General features: G+C 33.1%; 1 protein-coding gene across 3 annotated transcripts in view; it reads left to right on the top strand.

Annotated features, from left to right (window-relative positions):
• TFPI (tissue factor pathway inhibitor) overlaps nt 1–22,718 on the top strand; it is a 115,151-nt gene that overhangs the window by 67,884 nt on the left and 24,549 nt on the right. For all 3 annotated transcript variants that reach the window (XM_007494488.3, XM_007494489.2, XM_007494490.3), the window contains exon 3: nt 10,885–11,082. In XM_007494488.3, the coding sequence (XP_007494550.1) occupies nt 10,885–11,082 (198 nt within the window). The remainder of the gene's footprint in view (nt 1–10,884; nt 11,083–22,718) is intronic.

The raw sequence follows: 22,718 nt of genomic DNA, 5'->3' as shown, positions 1-22,718 counted from the left end.
GAATATGTGGATAGGAAGTATTCATTTAAATTTCTTCAGATAAGAAAGGAAAGAAGTTCTCTATCGATTGTCAGCTGCTTTGCCATAATGACAATATTAATCTAAGCAGCAAAATACAAGAATCATCTAAAACCTCAAGGGCATTTACTTTGTTATCTCTTTGCAAGGATATGTACAATTTCATATAAATAGAGAATTACATGGAATATAAAGTCATTTAAGGAAAATTATTTTGAAGTCAAATTCACAAAGATAAGGTTGTTTGTTGCCTGTTCCAAAGAATATTTTCATAGTGTCAGGGTCATCCCTCTTGGTAAATTACTGATATTTTCTATTACTTACATATGTATATGATTTTAAATCTTCAGCTCCAACAAAAAAATCTATTTTCACAGTCTAAAGTAGTAATTCATTTTAGAATCAAACTTTTCCAATTTCATGGTATCTTTTGACAATACTGATGAGTTTCCTTTCCTGAATTCTTTTGGACTTATCTAAAGTACAGTATAATAGCCCATTTCTACTAGATGAATGTTTTGTGGAATGGAATTATAATTATTATAATAAAAGTTCTGGCCCATATGTGTAGAACTAAAAAAAAAAGGAGGAAGAAGAATGAGGGAGTAGCAAAGGTGCTCAAGGTACAAACATGAATCAGGTATGAGATGTAGTTTATTTAACTCAGAAAGAAATTCTAAACAGAGAATGATAAAAGCTCGCATTAACAGAATCAGCAGGATAAACAGGATTCATAATAAATAACTTATAAATATGGTTAAAGTTGGCTAGAAAACTAGAATCTAACTCTCATACATAAAGACATAAAGACGTTTGTAGAACTTATTAATTTTAAATTTAATTAACCTAGTCAATATCTGATCAAGAAATAGACTTAGATCAATGATCTTTCTACTGATCAACCTCTGTATTTCATAAATATCTCCTGCTATCAGACCATTCTATTTCAGGGATACCATAGTTATGGCCTAACAGGTCATTCCTAACATTCTTATCTTGTAGAAGTAAGAAGGCTATTATCAATCTTACTCATATCTGCCTTTTGTTATCTTCAAGGAAGAATGAACACAAAAATGTCAAGGCCATCCAGAGTCACCAGTCCAAACCAATCTAGTTGAGTTCCAACTCCATATGAAAAACGACAAAGTGATTGCTCTGATACCAAGGTTAAGAGGATTGACTTACTCTACACCTCATTGGAACCTTGGCCCAAATGGTAGCTATGTTTCCTCTAAAAAAATTCACTGTCATAATTTCTTCTGGCTCAGCAGCCAATTTGGAGGGATCTTCTGCTATAAGAGCCCAAAGCTCCTATGTGGATTACTTCCATTTATTCTAGACTCTACTATCTATAGTAAATTGTGTCACTTTTTTATTATTCATGCTGATAAAATTGTAAAGGACATTTCATATTTTCTCATCATCCTCTAAATCTTCATCAGTAGGATACAGTGTTTAAACTTCTCCCCACATAGGCCCTTCCTTTATACTTTGAAGAAATTGAGAATACCTATTGAACATAAAAAAAGAAATCTGAAGTTCAAAGACATAGATAACAAATCCTGCTCTCTATTTTTTAATTGTTTCGTTCAAAATTAATTGTCCACACATCTATTTGTAGTCTTTTGTACTGAATCAAAATGAATGAATTTATGATGGATTAGCTATGTCTTTTTTAGTATTTAGTGTAGTTTTAATTTCATAGAAAGATGCTGCCCTCTGGAGGGCAATTTGATGTTATTTCAACAGTGTTTCATAAATGGTTCCTAGCTAATTCTCAACTAATTATGCCTTCATTTCTGCAATGATTATAGGAAAAAGCTGTTGATAATATAAATTGGAAGTAAGGGTTTATAATTTTAGTCACTAGAATTCTTCCCTTAACTGACCAATACTCTTACAGGAATAAAGAGTGATTTTTCCTAGTCACTTATTAATGGCAATATTTTCCATTAAAATATTGTCTTGTGAGAAGGCCAGTTCTCATAATAGGCATATCTATTTTAACTAGAATACATCCTGGCATGTTGTTAGTAGAAAGTATATTTTCCCAATTTAAATGGAAACAAATAGCATTATTGGGGCCTTTTCAGTTCCTTTTTGAAAAAAAATGGCATTTAAGAGGAAATATAATGTCAACTTTGAAGCAACAGATACTTTGGGCATTTTTGAATCTCTGAGAAGCTACTTCTACACTATATGCATGGAAACTGAATCACAATACCAGAATATGAACCACACATCAATTCAATCCAACAGGTACTGAACTTCAACTTCAAGTAGAATATTACACACTAAATTTCAAACTTTAGGAAAGCCATGGAACTTGTTCTCATAGGACTTACAATGTGATGGGATGGTGCGTATATGTCTCTCTGTTAAAAGTAAACAACTAGCTGTGCCAACAAATCAAATCCACAAACATTCATTATGTGAATGTGGATAAATCATTATCTGAGACTTTTGAAGGCTGTTCAGAATTTAGCTAGGTCAGGATGATGGTACATACTGGTAACCCCCAAATTTGAGGCAAATGAAAATCAAATCAAATTTGAACAGATTAAAATTTGAGAAGTTTAGAAAGATATTCACATAGCAATGTCCCACAGGTAGTAGGATATATGGGTTCAGATAAAAAAAACAGGGATAAATAATAAAGTGTAGAATTTAACCAAGGAGCACTATCATGCTATGGATATACAGCTATAGTTGAATATAGTTATATGACCCCAAATAATGGGCTTTGATATTACATAAGATTATTATCATTCAAGAGAAAATGATACTTCCAAGTTAGTACAATCATACCCTCATGAGCTTTCATGAAACTAAATTGGATCTCTTCTCTCCTATCTCAGCAGAAGACATCTTCTCTTACTTTACAGAAAAAAAAGGTATTTTCTATAACATCTTTTCCCTGTCCTCTTCATCTCAAAACTCTTCTACATCTTCTTCTTATTGCTCCTTCCTTTAAGTCTCTGATAATGAGGTAGTCCTAAAACTATCCAAAGTTAGCCCCTCTACAAGACCCTTGATCCCATTCCTTTCCATTTTCTCAAGCAAATTCCCTCTTCTGTAATTCCATCTTTCTTATCTTTAACATCTTCTTATCTATTGAATGTTTCCATATTTGATTCATTAAACTTCTTGACTGAGTCATGAGTTCTTCTAATATAACTGAGACATGAGTTATTTTTACATAACTCTAATAATGTCCATTTTTCGATCTCGTATTTTTGTGAATTGTTCTAATTTATGGCTTTCCTCATATTCACCTGCCACATACATTGTACTAAAGACACTGAGACAAAAATAAAAGCAACAAATCCACATCCTCCAAAACTCAAAATAGAGATTACAGTCTAACAGAGGTAGGGGACGAAAAGAGGATGAGACATGTAAGCAAATAGCTACATTATAAGTCTATGCTTTTGTGGTTTGTGATGAATGAGGAAATGCAGCCCTGTGCCTTAGGATTGATTGAATTATAGCCATTTTCCAGGAAGTATGCTGGTAATTTTTTTATGCATTTAAATCTTTATCAGCCCTTACATCAATTACATTATGTGGAGCATAATATCTTTTTTGTTTTAATTTTATTTAGTCAATTTAGAATATTATTCTTTGGTTACAAGAATCATATTCTTTCCCTCCCTACCCTCAACCCACCTTTCCCCTAGCCAATGCGCAATTCCACTGGGTATTACATGTGTCCTTGATCAAAATCTATTTCTATGTTGTTGATGTTTGCACAAGGATGATCATGTAGAGTCTATATCTCCAATCCTATCCCCCTCGACCCATGTAATCAAGCTGTTGGTTTTATTCTGTGTTTCTACTCCCACATTTTTTCCTCTGGATGTGTATAGTGTTCTTTCTTGTAGATCCCTCAGAGTTGTTCAGGATCACTGCATTGCCACTAATGGAGAAGTCCATTATATTCAATTGTACCACAGTGTATCAGTCTCTGTGTATAATGTTATCCTGGTTCTTCTCCGTTCACTCTACATCAATTCCTGGAGATCATTCCAGTTCCCATGGAATTCCTCCAGCTTATTATTCCATTGAGCACAATAGTATGCTATCAACAACATATATAATAATTTGTTTAGTCATTCCCCAATTGAAGGGCATCCCCTCATTTTCCAATTTTTTTGCCACCCCAAAGAGTGCAGCTAAGAATATTCTTGTACATGTCTTTTTTCCTTATTATCTCTTTGGGGTACAAATCCAGCAGTGCTATGACTGGACCAAAGGGCAGACAGTCTTTTAGCGCCCTTTGGGCATAGTTCCAAATTGCCCTTCAAAATTGTTGGATCAATTCACAACTCCACCAGCAATGCATTAATGTCCAGACATTGTCACATCCCCTCCAGCATTCATTACTTTCCTTTACTGTCATGTTAGCCAATCTTCTAGGTGTGAAGTGATACCTCAGAGTTGTTTTGATTTGCATCTCTCTGATATTAAGAGATTTAGAACACTTTTTCATGTGTTTATCAATTGTGATTTCTTTAGCTAAAAATTGCCTATCCATGTCCCTTGCCCATTTGTCAATTGGAGAATGGTTTGATTTTTTTTGTACAATTGATTTAGCTCTTTATAAATTTGAGTAATTAATCCTTTGTCAGAGGTTTTTATTATGAAGATTGTTTCCCAATTTGTTGCTTCCCTTCTAATTTTGGTTGCATTGCTTTTATCTGTATAATAACATTTTAATTTGATGTAATCAAAATAATTGATTTTACATTTTGTGACTCCTTCTAAGTCTTGCTTGGTCTTAAAACCTTTCCTTTCCCAAAGATCTGACATGTATATTATTCTGTGTTCCCCTAATTTACTGATAGTTTCCTTCTTTATATTCAGGTCATTCACCCATTCTGAGTTTATATTGGTGTAGGGTGTGAGATGTTGATCTGAACCTAATCTCTCACATATTGTCTTCAAATTTTCCCAGCAGTTTTTATCAAATAGTGGATTTTTGTCCCAAAAGCAGGGATCATTGGGTTTATCATAGACTGTGTTGCTGAGGTCACTTACCCCAAGTCTATTTCACTGATCCTCCTTTCTGTCTCTTAGCCAGTACCATACTGTTTTGATGACAACTGCTTTATAGTATAGTTTGCAATCTGGGATTGCAAGGCCATATTCTTTTGCATTTTTTTCATTATTTCCCTGGATATCCTTGATATTTTGTTCTTCCAAATGAACTTTGTTATGGTATTTTCTAATTCAGCAAAAAAGTTTTTGGTAGTTCGATGGGTATGGCACTAAATAGATAGATAAATTTGGGTTGGCTGGTCATTTTTATTATGTTAGGTCGTCCTACCCATGAGCAGTTGATGTTTCTCCAATTGTTTATATCTAGTTTCAATTGTGTGGAGAGTGTTTTGTTGTTGTTTTCATAGAGTTCCTGTGTTTGTCTTAGCAGATAGATTCCTTAGTATTTTATATTGTCTAGGGTGATTTTAAATGGAATTTCTCTTTCCAGTTCTTGTTACTGAGATGTGTTGGAGATATATTGAAATACTGATGACTCATGTGGGTTTATTTTGTATCTTGCAACTTTGCTAGAGTTATTGATTATTTCTACTAGCTTTTTAGTTGATTCTCTAGGATTCTTTAAGTAGACCATCATGTCATCTGCAAAGAGTGATAGCGTGGTCTCCTCATTGCCTATTTTAATACCTTCAATTTCTTTTTATTCTATAATTGCTATAGATAGTGTTTCTAGTACAATGTTAAATAATAGAAATGATAATGGGCATCCTTGTTTCACTCTTGATCTTATTGGGAGTGCACCTAGTTTATTCCCCTCGAAGATGATGTTTGCTGATAGTTTTAGATATATACTCTTTATTATATTTAGAAAAGGCCCTCTATTCCCATACTTTCTATTGTTTTCAATAGGAATAAGTGTTGTATTTTGTCAAAGGCTTTTTCTGCATCTATTGAGATAATCATGTGATTTTTGTCGATTTCCTTTTTAATATGGTCAATAATGTGGATGGTTCTCCTAATACTGAACCATCCTTGCATTTCTGGTATAAATCCTACCTGGTCATAGTGAATAACCCTCATGATTACTTGCTGGAGTCTTTTTGCTAATATTCTATTTAAGATTTTTGCATCATTAAGGAGATTGGCCTATAGTTTTCTTTCTCTGTTTTTGATCTGCCTGGCTTTGGAATCAGTACCATATTTGTGTCATAAAAAGAATGAGTTAGAACTCATTTTTTGCTTATTATGTTGAATTGTATAATAGTGGGATTATTTCTTTTTTGAATGTTGATAGAATTCATTTGTGAATCCACCAGGCCCTGAGGATTTTTCTTGGAGAGCTTTTTGATGGCTTGTTCAATTTCTTTTTCTCGTATGGAGTTGTTTAGGTATTCTATTTCTTCCTCTGTTAATCTAGGCAATTTATATTTTTGTAAGTATTCATCCATATCACCTAGATTACCATATTTGTTGCCATATAATTGGGAAAAATAGTTTTTAATGATGGGCTTAATTTCCTCTTTATTAGAGGTGAAGTCTCCCTTTTCATCGATGATACTGTTGATTTGTTTTTCTTCTTTCCTTTTTAAAATTAGATTGACCAGTACTTTGTCTATTTTGTTTTTTCAAAATGCCAGCTTCTAGTCTTATTTATAAATTCAATAATTCTTTCACGTTAAATTTTATTAATTTCTCCCTTAATTTTTATGATCTCTAATTAAGTTTCATCTGAGGATTTTTATTTTGTTCACTTTCTAGTTTTTTTTTTAATTTACATGCCCAATTCATTGATCTCTGCCCTCCCTAATTTGTTAATATATGAACTCAAGGATATAAGTTTCCCCCTAAGTACTTCTTTGGCTGTATCCCATAGATTTTGAAAGGATGTCTCATCATTGTCACTCTCTTTAATGAAGTTATTAATTATTTCTATGATTTGTTCTTTACCTAACCTATTTTAACTAACCTATAATCATATTATACAATTTCCAATTAAAATTTTATTTGCCTCTCTATGTAACCTTACTAATTATTTTTAATTCATTGTGATCTGAAAAGGTTGCATTTATTAGTTCTGTTTTTCTGCTTTTGTTTGCCATGTTTTTATGCCCTATAACATTGTCAATCTTTGTGAATATACCATGTGCTGCTGAGAAGGTGTATTACTTTTGTCGCTATTTTCTCCACATATCTACTAACTTTAATTTGTCTAAGATTTCATTCACATCTCTTACCTCTTTCTTATTAATTTTTTCATTTGATTTATCTAGATTTGATAGTGGTAGGTTCAAGTATCCCACTAGTATAGTTTTACTATCTATTTCCTCCTTCAACTACACTAGTTTCTCCTTTAGAAATTTGGATGCTATCCCATTTGTTGCATACATGTTGATTACTGATATTTCCTCATTGTTTATATTGCCTTTTATTAGGATGTAGTTACCTTCCCTATCTAGAACTATTTTTACTTTAACTTTGTCAGATATCATGATTGAAATTCCTGCCTTCTTTCTATCAATTGAGGCCCAATAGATTTTACTCCAACCTTTATTTCTAACCTCGTGTGTGCCTACATGCCTCATGTGTTTTTTTTTTTTAGACAACATATGTCAGGATTGTGATTTCAAATCCACTCTGCTCTTTGTTTTCACTTTATAGGTGAGTTCATCCCATTCACAATCAAAGTTATGATTGCCACTTGTGTATTCCCCAGCATTTTGATATCCTTTCCTAGTTCTGTCCTTTCTTCTTTTGCTATATTATTTTAAAGCAGTGGTTTGCTTTTATTCAGACCCCTTAAACCCCACCTGTAATATGTTTCCCTTTCTACCCCCTTTTTGTTCCCTTCTTATTATTTTTTTAGGGTCTGTTAAGTTCCCTTACCCCCTCTTTTCTTCTCTTTTCCTACTCCCTCTCCCTTCCCTCCTTAGTTTTCCCTTCTCACTTTCCCTTTAGAGCAGAATAAAATCCAATACCCCAGTGGATCTACATGCTCTTCCCTCTCAGAATTGGTTTCACTGAGAGTAAGATTTAGGTATTACCTATTAGAACTCTCTTCCTCTCCTTATAAAATAGTATTCTTCCCCTCTGCTTCCCATGTGCCTTGTTGTGTGGTATAGATTATCCTATTTATTTTATTTCTTCAAGTTTCTCTTGGTGCCATCTTTCATTCCTCTCTCCCTTTTTCTTTTTATTGCATACCATTTATTATCCCAATATGTTTCTGTGATTCTTCTAATTACTATAATAATGAATATAATTTTGAGTTAAAAATAACATTTCCCATATATTGATATAAACAATTTGATCTCATTGAAGCTCTAAAAGAAGAAAGTTTGAATAAAAAATCATTTTCTCCCTTTCCCCTCTCTTTCTTATTTACCTTTTAATGTTTCTCTTGATATTTGTGTTTGGATATAAAACTTTCCACTTAGTTCTGGTCTTTTCTTTACAAGTACTTGGAAATCTTCTATTTTGTTGAATGCCCACAATTTCTCCTGGAAGTATATAGTCAGTTTTGATGATCCTTGGTTGAAGACCCAGTTCTCTTGCCTTTCTGAAAATCATGTTCTAGGCCTTGTGGGCCTTTAATGTGAAACCTGCCAGATCTTGTGTAATCCTGATTGGTGCTCCTTGATATCTGAATTGTCTTTTTTTGGTTTCTTGTAAAAATTTATCCTTAGCTTGGATGCTCTTGAATTTGGCAATTACATTCCTGGGAGTTGTCTTTTGAGGATTTAGTGTACAGGGTGTTCTATGAACTCATTCACTGTCTATTTTGCCTCCTTGTTCAAGAATATCAGGGCAGTTTTCTTGGATAATTTCCTTTAGTATGATGTCAAAATTTCTGTTTATTTCTGTTTTTTTCAGGTAGACCTATGATTCTCAAATTGTCTCTTCCTGATCTGTTTTCCTGATCCATCATCTTGTCAGTGAAATATTTTATGTTGTCTTCTATTTTCTCAGTCTTTAGACTTTGCTTTATTAATTCTTGCTCTTTTGCAAGAACGTTGGTTTCTAGTTGCTCCAATCTGGTCCTTAAGGCCTGGTTTTCTACTATAATATTTTTATTTTCTACTATAATCTTTTGATTTTCCTTTTCAGTTTGGCCCATCCTTCTTTTCGTGACTTCCAGCTGTTTCTCCAATTGGGAGTTCTTGTCCTTTAAACGGTTATTTTCTTTTTGAACTATTTCCCACTTTCCTTGCCAGAAGGTTTCTGTAATTTTGGTAAGCTCCAATTTAAATTCTTCAAGAGCTTGTGGCCAATTTCCATTTTTTAGGAAGGTTTTGGCACATTTATTTGGATTTCCTCTTCTGCTATTTCTTCTGTAGTCTGGATTTTTCCTCTGTAAAAATTATCCAGGGTCAATACCTTCTTCTTGTTTTTCATGGTGTTGGGAAGTTGTTACTGGTGTAAAAAATAGACTCGAATAGAGGACTACAATCCCCATGAGCCTTTGTTCCACTTCCCCAGAATGCCTTGTAATCTCACCTGGGCCAAGATCAAGAAGGTATTTAAGCTGATTCAAAGGCTTTTGAGGGTCTTGGCTCTTGGACTTCTGTTCTGGGGCAGGCGTGGCCTTTTTTCATAATGTAGGTGAGGTTGTGTCTAGGCCACTCTATGGCCTGGACACGTGTTTCTTATCCTGTATTTTCTTTAATCCTTAATCTTAAATAAACCTCTAAAAATATAATACTCCTTGCAGAGAGAAACTAATTTCTACCTGCCTCAGTCTCCCAGTCTCCCCTAAATTTTAATCTTTACACTGGGCACTGTTTGCTATCACTATAGTTGTTTTTCCTTCCCTTTCCAGTCAGAAATCTGAATGAGGAGGGCTGGCTTTCTGTGTATGGAGCTAAGGAGCAAGGATTTTGGCTGAGGCCAGCTCTCAAGCCTCTGTAGCTTCTGTGGTTTGCTACCCTTCTCTGTGCTGTCTTCCCACAGGCACCCACAGTCTACGCTTTTCAGCCTGCTGGGGTTTCAGGTTTGGCTTTTCTCAGGGGTAGGTCTTTGGTTGTCTTAGTCATCTGACAAGGACCTAGAGGTGCCCCTTATTCACTCTAGAGTTGCCCCTCGTTCCTCACTGATTCTAGCATGCACTGGCTCAGATTCTGGCTCCGTAGGTGGGGTGGGAAAGGGTGGATCAGCTCACGTTTTGGTGGAAACTTTTTCATCTCCTTATGCTGTGGAAATGCCTGAATCCCACATACTTTCAATGCTGCGCCCTACTGTAAAGTCCCTTTGTTCATATGAATTTGGGGGTTTTGGGGGGCTTTTTGAGGTAGTCTATATCGGTAGTTGGTGAGAAGAGGAAGAATCCTGCATCTAGATTGCCGCCATGTTTACCCAGATGAAGTTCTGGTAAATTTTAACCTTTGGTTGTCCCCAACATAATCTTAGGTTTATTCTACATGATTAACATTTTCTTAATTAATTTCTCAAATCCAAATAATCAATAATACAACAAATCAAGCCATCATTTGAAGCATTTTATCTTCTCTGAATTGTATATTTATATCCTGAAAATTAATAATTTGCTCTAGAGAGGCAGTACGAGTTGATACAAGGACACCTCCATGAGCTTCCCAGGGCTTCAAGTACCTCTTCATGGAATTATTCCAGAGATATTTCAATTTCCTCATTTAAAAATTTTCCTTGACCACTCCATTATTTCTCAGTAAAAATAATGAGCATCCTAACCTCCTGTGATGCCTGAGTTAGCAGTATGACTAGGGGAAAAAATCTCTCCCTTAAGCTCTTATGAACATAAGTTTACAAAAAACACTCCAAGTGAATGAGAAAACTTCACAAAGCAAAATTTTGTGTTGTTATATATTTCCCTGCCTTCATTTCTTCTTCTAGAGATGTATTTACCACCACCAAAGCTTCTACGTTCCAGTTGTGCCTACAAAGCTGATGGAGGACCATGTAAAGCCATGTTCAAAAAGTTCTTCTATAATATTCACACTCAACGTTGTGAAGAATTTGTTTATGGAGGTTGTGAAGGCAATGAAAACAGATTTGAAAGTTTGGAAGACTGCCAGAAACAGTGCATAGCAGGTGAGTTCCTTGAAAAATCTATCATTGGTTCATGAAATAATGGATTTATGGGTAGAAGGAAATATAAAAATATTGAAAGCAACTTGTTCATTTTATTGATTATTCCTGATACTCCAAGAATCCATATAACTCAGGTTAGTTTCCACTATAATACTTTTTCTATGGTATAATATAGCTACCCAGGAAAGAGGGAATATGAATGCACAGATATATCCTTTTTATTATTAAAACCCTGATAATGGCATTTTCAAAAGAGGCTCCTTTATCTTGGAATAGTGAATGGAAGAAAAAACTTGATTTACTGCCTCAAATATTTTGCCTACTATATTGTGCCAACAAAAACAGGGGTGTCCTGAAGTCTCAAACATTACTGGCACTGTGTAACCTGACTTGAGAACAGAATGTATGTCACCCACCCGCACAGACATTTTTCTGGTAGCCAGAAAATCAGTCCTTACATTTCCATCCAAAGACTATTAGAGTATAACCTTTAAGGGAGCAAGAGAATGAACAGTGCATGAATTGAGAAAAACCTTTTAAAGGTTCTCAGAGAGAAGACATCTCTTCCCTGGGATCAGGAAGATGATTTCATGACAAACAAATATACACAAATTATATGTAGGTCATGTTTTCCCTTTCCTTTTCACATATTAAAAATGACAAATGCCACTAATTCATTTCATTCAACTTAAATTTTATTTCAGATATTATTGTCTGCTATGACTTTTATGGTTCAAGTATTCTTTTCTTTCCAATTCACTCATATTTCCATTTCTACATCAAAATGCTCACTTCTTTAGGTCTTTATAAATTTGGATAGATATCTCACTGATTCATTATTTACAAATTTCCATTTTGATTTTTTTAAGTCTTATTCTTTTCTATAAATTTGTCTTATTCTTGGATAAGCTATTTTTCTCCTAATATTGCCATTAAACCAAAAAGATATGTTTTCTTTGCACTAATAATTGAAAGTCATTGAAAGAACAACATAACTTTTTTGTGAAACACCATGAATAAACCACCATCCAAATGTAAGAACAATTATCATACTTCCTTATTTAATCCAATTCAGCTGAATGCCAAAGCATTATTAAAGACATATTTTGTGTTAGGGACTAGGAATCCAGAGTCAAAATAAAATATTTCCAACTCTTATAGGACTTACAATTTTTTGGAAGGAAACATCATAAAAAATATATAGTGAAAATAATTTCTAGAGGAGAGCCCAAAGACTTGACAACAATCCCATATATACTTTAGAAAGCACTATGGAAGGGCATAAACGAGTACAATAAGAACAACAGAGAGTAGCATTTTGTTGCTAGTCATGAAAGTATAGAAATTAGTGACCAGAAAAGGAGGATTTTTACTTATCCTATAGCACAGGGATTCTGAATGAAGCCATGGAGAAGTATATTGTAATGTTCTTCCCAAGAACAAAGATAAGACAAATTTGATAATCAATCATTTCAGTCTTTGATACTGAAGAAAAATGGGGAATATGCATACAAAGTCCTTTTTGTCTTGCCAGATAGTTAAGGCAGGGTTGAGGAGAGTCCTAGAGCCAACTTGATTACAGAGGAGTGAAGCATGCTTGAGAAATTTACCCATAGCAAAGTTAGATTTGTCCCAACCTTCTCCAATGTTGAATAGATCATTTCCCCTAGGTTGACATGCACATAAAACCATTCATTTTATCCTGAGTTCCTGCAAACACTTATCTTGTACAAATATCTATATCATCCAGGCACAGGCAGTATTAAATGATAAAACAAACCTCTCAGGAAAAGTGTGTGCTATCTTGATTCTCAGGGTGTTAAAAGTCCTGAGCTCACCTTGCCATTCTCAGTGTTGTTTACATTCAGGCATTCCCACAAGCTTAAATTATATTCTTTCCTCATCTTGATTTCTTAGAATGCTTATTTTTTAAAGTCTAAATCAGGTGCCACCTCTTTCTTAAGGTCTTTACTTAACTCCAGCCGACCTTCAGCTATGCTGAAATATTACTAGATTACGAGGTCTGATCTTCTCTGCCACCTTCATGCCTTACCTGATGTGCTTTGCTTTGCTTTCTCTACGTATTTCCTCTCCCCAACCCACCCAGCCTCTTGACTATAAGCTACTGAAGAGAGGGGCAATTTATTTTATTTTCAATTTATTGGTTTTGTTTTTACATTACAAACATTTATAGCATACTCTAGCTTTATAAATAGTCTATTTAATACAGTAAAATAATTAAGTAAAAGTAATAATGCCATGATCGCATATGAAAGGGCATTCTACATTTCACATTAGTTGCACCTCTATTTCTCTATTTCTTTAACAGAAACCCATTTTCTTGCTCTTATTACCTTGTCATCACACAAAATGTTGCATATAGTATGGACTTAATATTTATTACATTTAACTGATTTTTAAATTTATACCCTTTCTCTAATTTTTGCATTATTGTTAAATTATTAAATTATAGATAAATTATTTAAAAACTTAAACACAGAGTGTCCCCTGAATCTTAGTTCAGATTTTAAGGCAGCATTTGCACTAAATTAGGGGGGGATGCCATTAACACAATTTTCTAAATATGTATTGTGTGCAAAGAACACAAAAGCACCTCTCATCAACAATAGTAACATGTATATAATGCTTTGAGATTCATGTAGCACTTTAAATGCATAATATCTTCCATATAACAATTTTGTGAGGTGGATAGTTAACCTTTTTTTACAGATGAGGAAACTAAGTCACAGAGATGTTAATTGACTTGAACAGAGTTGCCCAGCTAATGTGGGCAATATTAAATCAATCAATAAACAATAATTAAGCACATATTATGTACCAGACACTGGATTCCATCTTAGATCTCTACATCCAAGACTTGATGTGCTATGTCACTTAGCTGCTCATGATTGGTAATGTGTTAAATGAGCAAAAATAACTCAGAGAAATGAAAGATTATGAGGTAAATATGTTTTGCATTTCAAAAATAATAGTAATAACAATAACATTTTAAAATATTTGTTCCCAAAGATGCAATATTAATTTTGTAATTAAAGGAGGCATAACAATGAGAATAGCTTGAAGACAAAATTAATTTTATTCTACAACTCTTTCCATAATGTAGCTTCCATGATGCCGATGAAGTTTAAAATATGTTAGTGGCTTTGATCATGTTGATTTGTTCTCTGCTTTTTCTAGTATGATATAATATTACTAAAAATATCACCTTTGTTTCTGAATATAGCCATCCCCTCTCTCTCACTAAAGACCCATACTATTTTATTGTTGTTGAGTTGTTTTCCGTTATGTCTGACCTTTTGTTAACCCATTTGGGTTCTTTTTGGTAAAGATATTGGAGTGTTTTGCTATTTCCTTCTCTGGATTATTTTAGAGATAAGAAAACTAAGGTAACATGGTTAAGAGACTTGCTCAAAATCACACATTTAGCAGGTAATGTGAACCCAGATTTAAAGTCAGCAAGATGAGTCCTCCTGGCTCCAAGCCTGGCACTGTATCCACTTCACCATTTAGCTGCTACCCCATCCCATGTTACAAAGATATATGTATACATGGAAGTGAAGTTTGGTGGATTCTTGACATTTTCTTTTGCAGCTGCTGCTAGTAAAAGAGAATCCCAAATTTTAAGCTAAAAATAAAGAGGGGATTTTCTTCACAAGAGTTGCCTATATTTATATATACACACATACATGTGTATGTATATATGTGTGCAGTTTATGTACCATTGGAGACTTATTTTATTTAGTGTTTTTTAACACATTTGATTTTTTTAAACTACATCTATGTATATATAAATTTATGTACATTATATATACAAGTCTATCAATATATATGCTAAAACATAAGACAAATAAAATATGTTTTCCAATTTGACCAAACTCATTTAAGTGTAAAATAAATTTGGCATTACATTTTGTGGCTTCCTATTTATTTAATTCTAATTATATAGTATAAGTTTAATAATATATAATAACATAAGTATATATAATATAATAATAAAAGTATAATTATTATACTTTATTTTCTAAATTATAAACCTTTAAAATGAATTCACTAAATGCTTATGTATATATGTATATATAAATGCATTTTTTAAAAATTGAAAGATTATTCTCAGCTTTTTATCATAATGCATCTAGTTCTCTCATTTTACCTATTATTATTTTGGTATTACCCATACTACTTTGGAAAATTCTCATTTTGCTATATATTTTATATATATATATACATACATTCATACACACATATCAGGTACATACAGATAATACATGTCAACTATTCTAATGTTTAGGAATGTATTCTAAAATAAAATGACCAAAGAAGTAAAAGTTACAAACTTCAAAAGATGAATTACACATAAGTTACTTTGTCCAAACCTGAATATAAAACATTTTAGGAACTTCAAATTTGTCCTTTTCTCTATTTTTAATGATATGCATTTAATAAAGAGGATATATTGAATACAATTTTGACTTATTGAGATATTTGTCCCATTAATAAACCAGTAGTACATTATTGGTATTATATTAGTCTTTCAGGAATTAAGTAATTTTTAGTTACAAAAGCCTGAAAAATAAAAAAATTACATATTAAATTAATCCAACTTTAAAATGATACAGTACAGTTAGTGAAGTTACTTTTAAATTTTTATTCTCTAAATTTAGAAGTTAATTTAAAACTTGCTTTTTCATGTACTGGTAAGTTTCCAGAATAAAATAAAAGAGAAAAAATATCTGAACATATAATAATTCTTGGATATTTTAAGTGACAAAATGAGCTATGTTTTTTGATTTTCTTTTAATTTTTAAAAAAGCCATAAAAGAATGTGGAATGTTGTCTCAGGGGCTGCAGAGAGGCTAATGCAAGGAATTCTGTGTAAGGTTTAGAACGTAAGAAGTCCCTGGATGAAGAAAGGGTTAGCTAGTGCTCTCTCTCTCTCTCTCTCTCTCTCTCTCTCTCTCTCTCTCTCTCTCTCTCTCTCTCTCTCTCTGTCTCTCTCTCTCTGTCTCTCTGTCTCTCTCTTTCTCTTTCTCTCTGTCTCTCTCTTTCTCTTTCTCTCTCTCTCTCTCTGTCTCTCTCTCTCTCTGTCTCTCTGTCTCTCTCTGTCTGTCTCTGTCTCTGACTCTCTCTCTTCCTCTCTCTCTCCCTCTCTCTCTCTCTCTCTCTCTCTCTCTCTCTCTCTCTCTCTCTCTCTCTCTCTCTCTCTCTGTCTCTTTCTGTCTGTCTGTCTCTCTCTCTGACTCTCTGTCTCTTTCTGTCTGTCTCTGTCTCTCTCTCTCCATCTCTCTGTCTCTGTTTCTCTCTGTCTCTCTCTGTCTCTGTCTCTGTCTCTCTCTGTCTCTCTGTCTCTCTCTCTCAATTGGCCTTTTACAATTTTAAATAAAATAAAGTCTCCCATTTATATATATATATATATATATATATATATATATATATATATATATATATATATATCCTTCTGTGGGAATTCCTTGGTAGATACACATTTAAAACATCTTAGAAGTTAAACATTTTATTTTCCCAAAATATATTTATATTTAATATAATTCTGTGTGTTACCTCTTGGTACAATATTTTCCTTTCCTGCCTAGACACCTCAGTGTGCTCTTTGCTGCCCACTCTCCAGAGGAAAATGATTTCTTTGGTGTAGAAAAATCTTGGTGAAAAATGTCTTTTGGTCAATGCAAAGGAGCATTTCGTTAAAACTATAGTCTTATAGAGCTGCATGGAAGAACTGAAAGGTTAAATTACTTACCCATAATCACACAGCTACTATGTGGCAGTAATAGTAAATTTACTCAGGCCTTCCTTCAGTTCTCCAAGTGTGTTCCATGGACACCTGTTTTCCTCTTTCCTTGTCAGAACGTTTTCTGCTTTATACCCACTTTTGTAATTTCTAGTTTTAATTTAAAATAAATACTTGGCATATAAAGGAAAGGTCATTTGATTACTATATCTTACTATTATAAAGTTTTCATGTTTGGGTTTTTTTTTGCCAGGAATTAATTATATTTTGTCAAAACATTTTGGAAATCTATTGTTATAATCACATGATTATTTTTGTCATTGTTCTTAATTTGATCTACTATGTTGATATTTTTCTTAACATTGAACCAATCTTGCATTCCTGTTGTAAATCCAGCCTGATGATAGCATGTAATTTTTTAGACATATTTTAGTTGGGTCTTTGCTAAAAATTAATTTTAAATTTTATGCCATTCTTCAATAGGAACATTAGTCTATAAGATTTCCATAGGGTAAGGATGTTTCTATAGCATGGTAAAAAGAATCTGGAGAGTCAGATGCACACCCTTTTGTTAGGATTGTTTTGTTAGGATTTTTTTAGGATTTGTTAGGATTGTTGGGGTACAAATAATCCATACTTGCATATTACTCCTTCCCATAATGGTTACTCTTAATTTTCCTCTGCCTCTTTCTTATTCTGGAAGAATTTTTCCTTCATTCTTTCCTTCTGTCTTTCTCTCCTTCCCTCCTCCCTTCCTTCCTTCTTTTCTTCCTTCCTCCCTCCCTCAATGCTTTCTTCCTTTCTTTTCTTTCTTTGTTTCATTCCTTCTTTCTTTTTTCTCTCCTCTCTGCTTATTTTTTTCTTCCTTCTATTTATGAATTCTCTTCTTAGTTGACTTTTATTTCTCACTCAGTTTCCAGTTACTCTCTTGTTTTAAAGCATTACCTATTCACATGAAGCAACTCCCCATTACTTCATGAAAATAAATTGAAAAACCATATATATTTTAAATATGATATGCTTATTATACAATAGTCTCCATGTCCCACTCAAAATGTTTTTTTTTCTGCAGAATTATTCAGTAATCATTTTCAAAGTTGTAAAAATAATGATATTCAAATTAACTGCTGGGAACAATTCACTGCAGATATAATATTCAGTTCCTTGATTTTTAAATAAGTTCTCTTTGGACTTTAATATGCGTATCCTCCTAATTCTCCCTAGTTGCTTTTCTCAACCTTCTGTATTAAAGTCTATTATTCTCCCCTTATAATAAATAAAATATATATGTACATATACGCCCACACATATATACATACATATACACAGAGATAATATATTATGAAAGCACTGGAAAAAGGTTTAAAAATTTTGTTATATTTCTTCCAGAAAAATTCATGATATTAGGGAAGTAGAGAACTTATTTTACATTATATACATAACTAAAAATTAAGGGATCCATGTTGCAAAGATCAAATTACTGTGGTCTAAGTAAATGGAAATATGCTAGACTTTTATTCATCTTTTAACTCAAAAGAAACTAGGTACAATGACATTCATATGTTCACTACCATATTATATTAGTGCGATGAAAATCTCTAATTTTCCTTTGATTTAAAAAATTATGATGGACTTGCCAATTTTCCTTTTGATCCACAGACAACTGATTCCCAAGATGGATTCTTTGAAGCACATGTTATGAAAAGTAGCTTATACAATTATTTCAGTAGCTTCCAGATGTGAGAAATGAATCCATTCAAAACAAAAATTGTAGTTCAACTCAGAACATAAATGTCAAGCTGAGTGTATGGCTCATATAGAAGACCACCTTATTTCTTGATCCAGGAAATTGACAACCAAAACATGTGAACACAGAACTATCATATATCCTTCCTATACTACATCAGATTACCTTGTTGATCTTCTGAACTATATTGTTCTAAATAGTTGTGAATTCTGATAACTGAAAGATTTTTCAAAGTTATCTATTGTCCCCCTCCCAAAAGGACAGGGTAAAGAAAATGCAAAACTTTAAAAATTAATTATTGTGTTATTGAGGGGAGGAACCTCAAAATATGTCATCACTCTCTACCAGAAGCATTTTGCTTTTTTTTCTTTGTTTGTTCATTTCTTTTTTCCTAGCACTACCATAATTTCATTGTTATGGAAACTCCTTTCACCATAGATTTGGAACCTTTCTGCAACTTATAGTTAAAAAGTTGCCTGAGACCAATAAAAGTTAAGTGACTTGATTCTTGGAAGACAATTTATGTACACCAGGGACAGGTCTCAAACCTTTCTTGCTTACTCCAAAGCTGACCCTTTTTTTATTATACTGGCTCCCTGCCTTTCTTTTTTGTTTAAAAACATCAAAATCCAAATGTATGCCATTTGGTTAAATATGTGAATCAAGAAAAATTACAGAACTTCAGATCAGATCCCCACCCTGTCTTAAAATGTCTTAAAATACCGTTTATGGGAACAAGGCACTGAAAAATGTCTTCTCAAGTTTTATTAAGGAAAAAAGAGTATGTTATTTAATGCTTCAATTTTACTAACAGGCTTTGAAGTTTCATGTGGGTTGAGAAAACCAGTGAGAAATACTGTTTGTCACAAAACTATTTTTAATGGTTTCAAATCAGGAAAAAAAGTTCTAAAATTGCTATAAGTTGGAGAGACATAATTCTAAAATTTGTATACACAAAATGATAAATGTGCTTGATACTAGTATGAATCAGGCAGTTGACTTTTCCTTGTAACTTGATATATTGATATTGTCATGCTTTTTATTATTTCACTTGAAACATTTTGTTGAAACCCTAGTAGGATTTCTCAATTGAAACCATGTTTTCTGACATATGATGAAAAAGAGAGAGCTGCCTGGAAAAATGCTAACGAAAAGTTAGAGATCATTCTTAACCCAATTATCCAGGCTTCATTGCATTTAGTATGATAGTATTTTAAAATGTTTATATTAGGATATTCCCAGTTATAATGTTAAATTAGACAACAAAATGAGAGTTACTGTAGTTTAATACAAAGGTAGTTTTCAAGATATTTTGCTTGAAAAGTGTTAGCAGGGGGCAGATGGGTAGCTCAGTGGATTGAGAGCCAGGCCTAGAGATGGGAGGTCCTAGTTTCAAATCTGGCCTCAGACACTTCCCAGCTGTGTGACCCTGGGCAAGTCACTTGACCCCCATTGCCTTGCCCTTACCACTCTTCTGCCTTGAAGCCAATACACAGCCAAGGAAGGTAAGGGTTTAAAAAAAAAGAAGAAGAAAGAAAAGTGTTAGCAGTGGTGGGCTCGTAAATGTTTTACTACTAGATCTCTGAAAAATAAATGTTAATGTACATATACTACATGTTAAAAATTATTCTGTATTATTAACATTTTCCCCACCATGTTCTTAAATGTAAACAGTCAGAAAAACATTAAATCAAGCCATCATTTGTGGAATTTAGAAATGTCTGAGATATAAATGCCCAGATTGAAAAGTTTACATTTAGTTCATGGGTTGGATTAAGCTAGCTACAGAATATTTCTAATTATGACTCATTTTTGTCAACAACAACCTCAACAATTCCTTAACTACCATCAATTTGTAAAGAGATAGGGTATCAAGACCCTGGATTTAGATCTGCGTATTGAAAATTTTTATATTTTAAAAAAATTACCACTTACATGTAATAACAAATTTTCACATGTTTTGGGGGAGAAGTTATATGATACAAATTGTCTTCCTCCCCCATCCCAGGGCTGGCAAGCAATTTATTTGTATTATACATGTATTATCTTGCCAAATATACTTCCATATTTTTTATTTTCATAAGTGAATAATCATATGAAACCCAGATTACCAAACAAAAACTCAAAACAAACATGAAAAATCATATATATTCATCTGCATTCTGACTCCAACAGTTCTTCTGTAGGTAGTTAGCCTTCTTTATCCTAATTCCCTCCGAATTGTCCTGGATCATTGTGAAGTATCACAGTTGATCTTGCTGTTTCTGTGTTCAATGTTCTCCTGTTTCTGTTTATTTCACTGCATGAGTTATGAGCTGAGTTTTTAAATTTCCAGCTTTTGTCTGAAGACAAGTCACTTAAATCTCTCTGGACCTCAGCTTCCCTATTTGTATAGAGTAGTGATGTGGTAATGTGGTGCTCTGCTGAGCAAACAGGTAAACTGGATCTCATCATTTTCTTTCTCTGCCCCACTCTTGTGATAATAGAGTTACTCCTACTTGAGATCAGTAATTTCCGAGTCATTTCTTTAGCTCCTGACCTCTAGAAATGTTTTTCTTCTGAAACTAAGCCTAGAGAAAAAAGGAAGGAAAATGAGTGAAAGACTCACTTAGCTTAGCAAGGCACAGACTACTCAATTCACGCTGACTCACTGATTCAATCCCATTATATGATTTCTCTTTCCTTACTGGTAGTTGTAACAAAGAATCAATGATTCTCTTTTTTTATCTCAGAAACACTAATTTAGGTCATTAGAGAAATATACTTCTTTAAAATAAAAATAAATAAAAATGGAAAAAAAAATAAAAACCAGAAGATGTTCTCCCCAAGTGTCCCTCTTCTGTATTGGAGAAATTAAATATATACACTAGCAATGAAGTTTTCAAGAGCATTGTGCCTTGAAAAAAAATACAGTATAAGCAAACTTTTTCAGGAAAAAATCTTTCTTGTGCATCAGATGAGCCAGGGATTGAAAAGAAAAAAAAGAAAATGGAGAATCATAGCCATAGGTTCCCTACTGGGAAGGCTGATGCAAGGTGGTAGTTTCAGTGATTTGTCTATCAATCAATAAACATTTATGAAACACTTACTTTGTGCAAGGAAATTACTAAGCACTGGAGCATTTTTTCATATGATTATAGATCATTTTAATTTCTTCATCTAAGAATTGCTGTTAATTTTCTTAGATCCTTTATGAGTTGGGCAATGACTTATATTCTTATAAATTTGACTCAGTTCTCTGTATATTTGAGAAATTAGGTCTTTGTCAGAGATACTTGCCATATTTTTCTAGTTTTTTTACCCTTCTAATGCTGGTTGTATTTGTTTTATTTGTACCAAACCTTTTTTAATTTAATGTAATCACAACTGTCCACTTAATTCTCATAATCTTCTCAATGTCTTGTTTTGTCATAAATTCTTCCCTTATCCATAGTTCTGACAGGTAAACTATTCTGGGTTTCCCTAATTTATTTATGATAATTAGACTGTATTTCTAGATCATGTATCTATTTTGGTACATAGTGTGAGATGTTGGCTTGTATCTAGTTTCTGCCATAATGTTTTCCAGTTCTCCTAGCAGTTTTTGTCAAATAGTGAGTCCTCCCAAAAGTTTGAATTTTGGGTTTATCAAATACTAGTTTACTATGGTCACTTACTCCTGTGTCTGATTACAGAATCTATCTCATTGATCTACTACTTTATTTCTTAATCAGTACTAGGTTGTTTAGAATATTATTGCTTTCTTGTATAATTTGAAATCTGGTACATCTAGTTCTCCTTTCTTCATATTAAACCATGGAAGTTTTGAGGAGGGATGAAATAGTTTGGAAGTGGTTCTATGGAGAATGGGCTAGTGAACTTGAAAAGGGAATTATAGTGGCATTGTCTGGTAGCAGTGAGAATCCAGTTGATGTTATATAACATATGTACTAATTTTATTAATAATATTAACATATTATATAAAATATGTAGTAGACCCAGTCAGAATGGTTGTGTAATTTTCTCTACTTTTATAGAATAAAAATTGATTATATCAAAATCATTAGGTAAATTCAAGATTCTCATCCAATTCTAAGATTCTGGGTAAGTTTTTTTACTATCTTGGTGGGTTCTAGCATCAATTTT

Source organism: Monodelphis domestica, chromosome 4 (genome assembly GCF_027887165.1).
Source record: "Monodelphis domestica isolate mMonDom1 chromosome 4, mMonDom1.pri, whole genome shotgun sequence".
In the NCBI taxonomy this organism is placed as follows: Eukaryota; Metazoa; Chordata; class Mammalia; order Didelphimorphia; family Didelphidae; genus Monodelphis; species Monodelphis domestica.
This window is presented reverse-complemented; position numbering and strand designations above follow the sequence as displayed.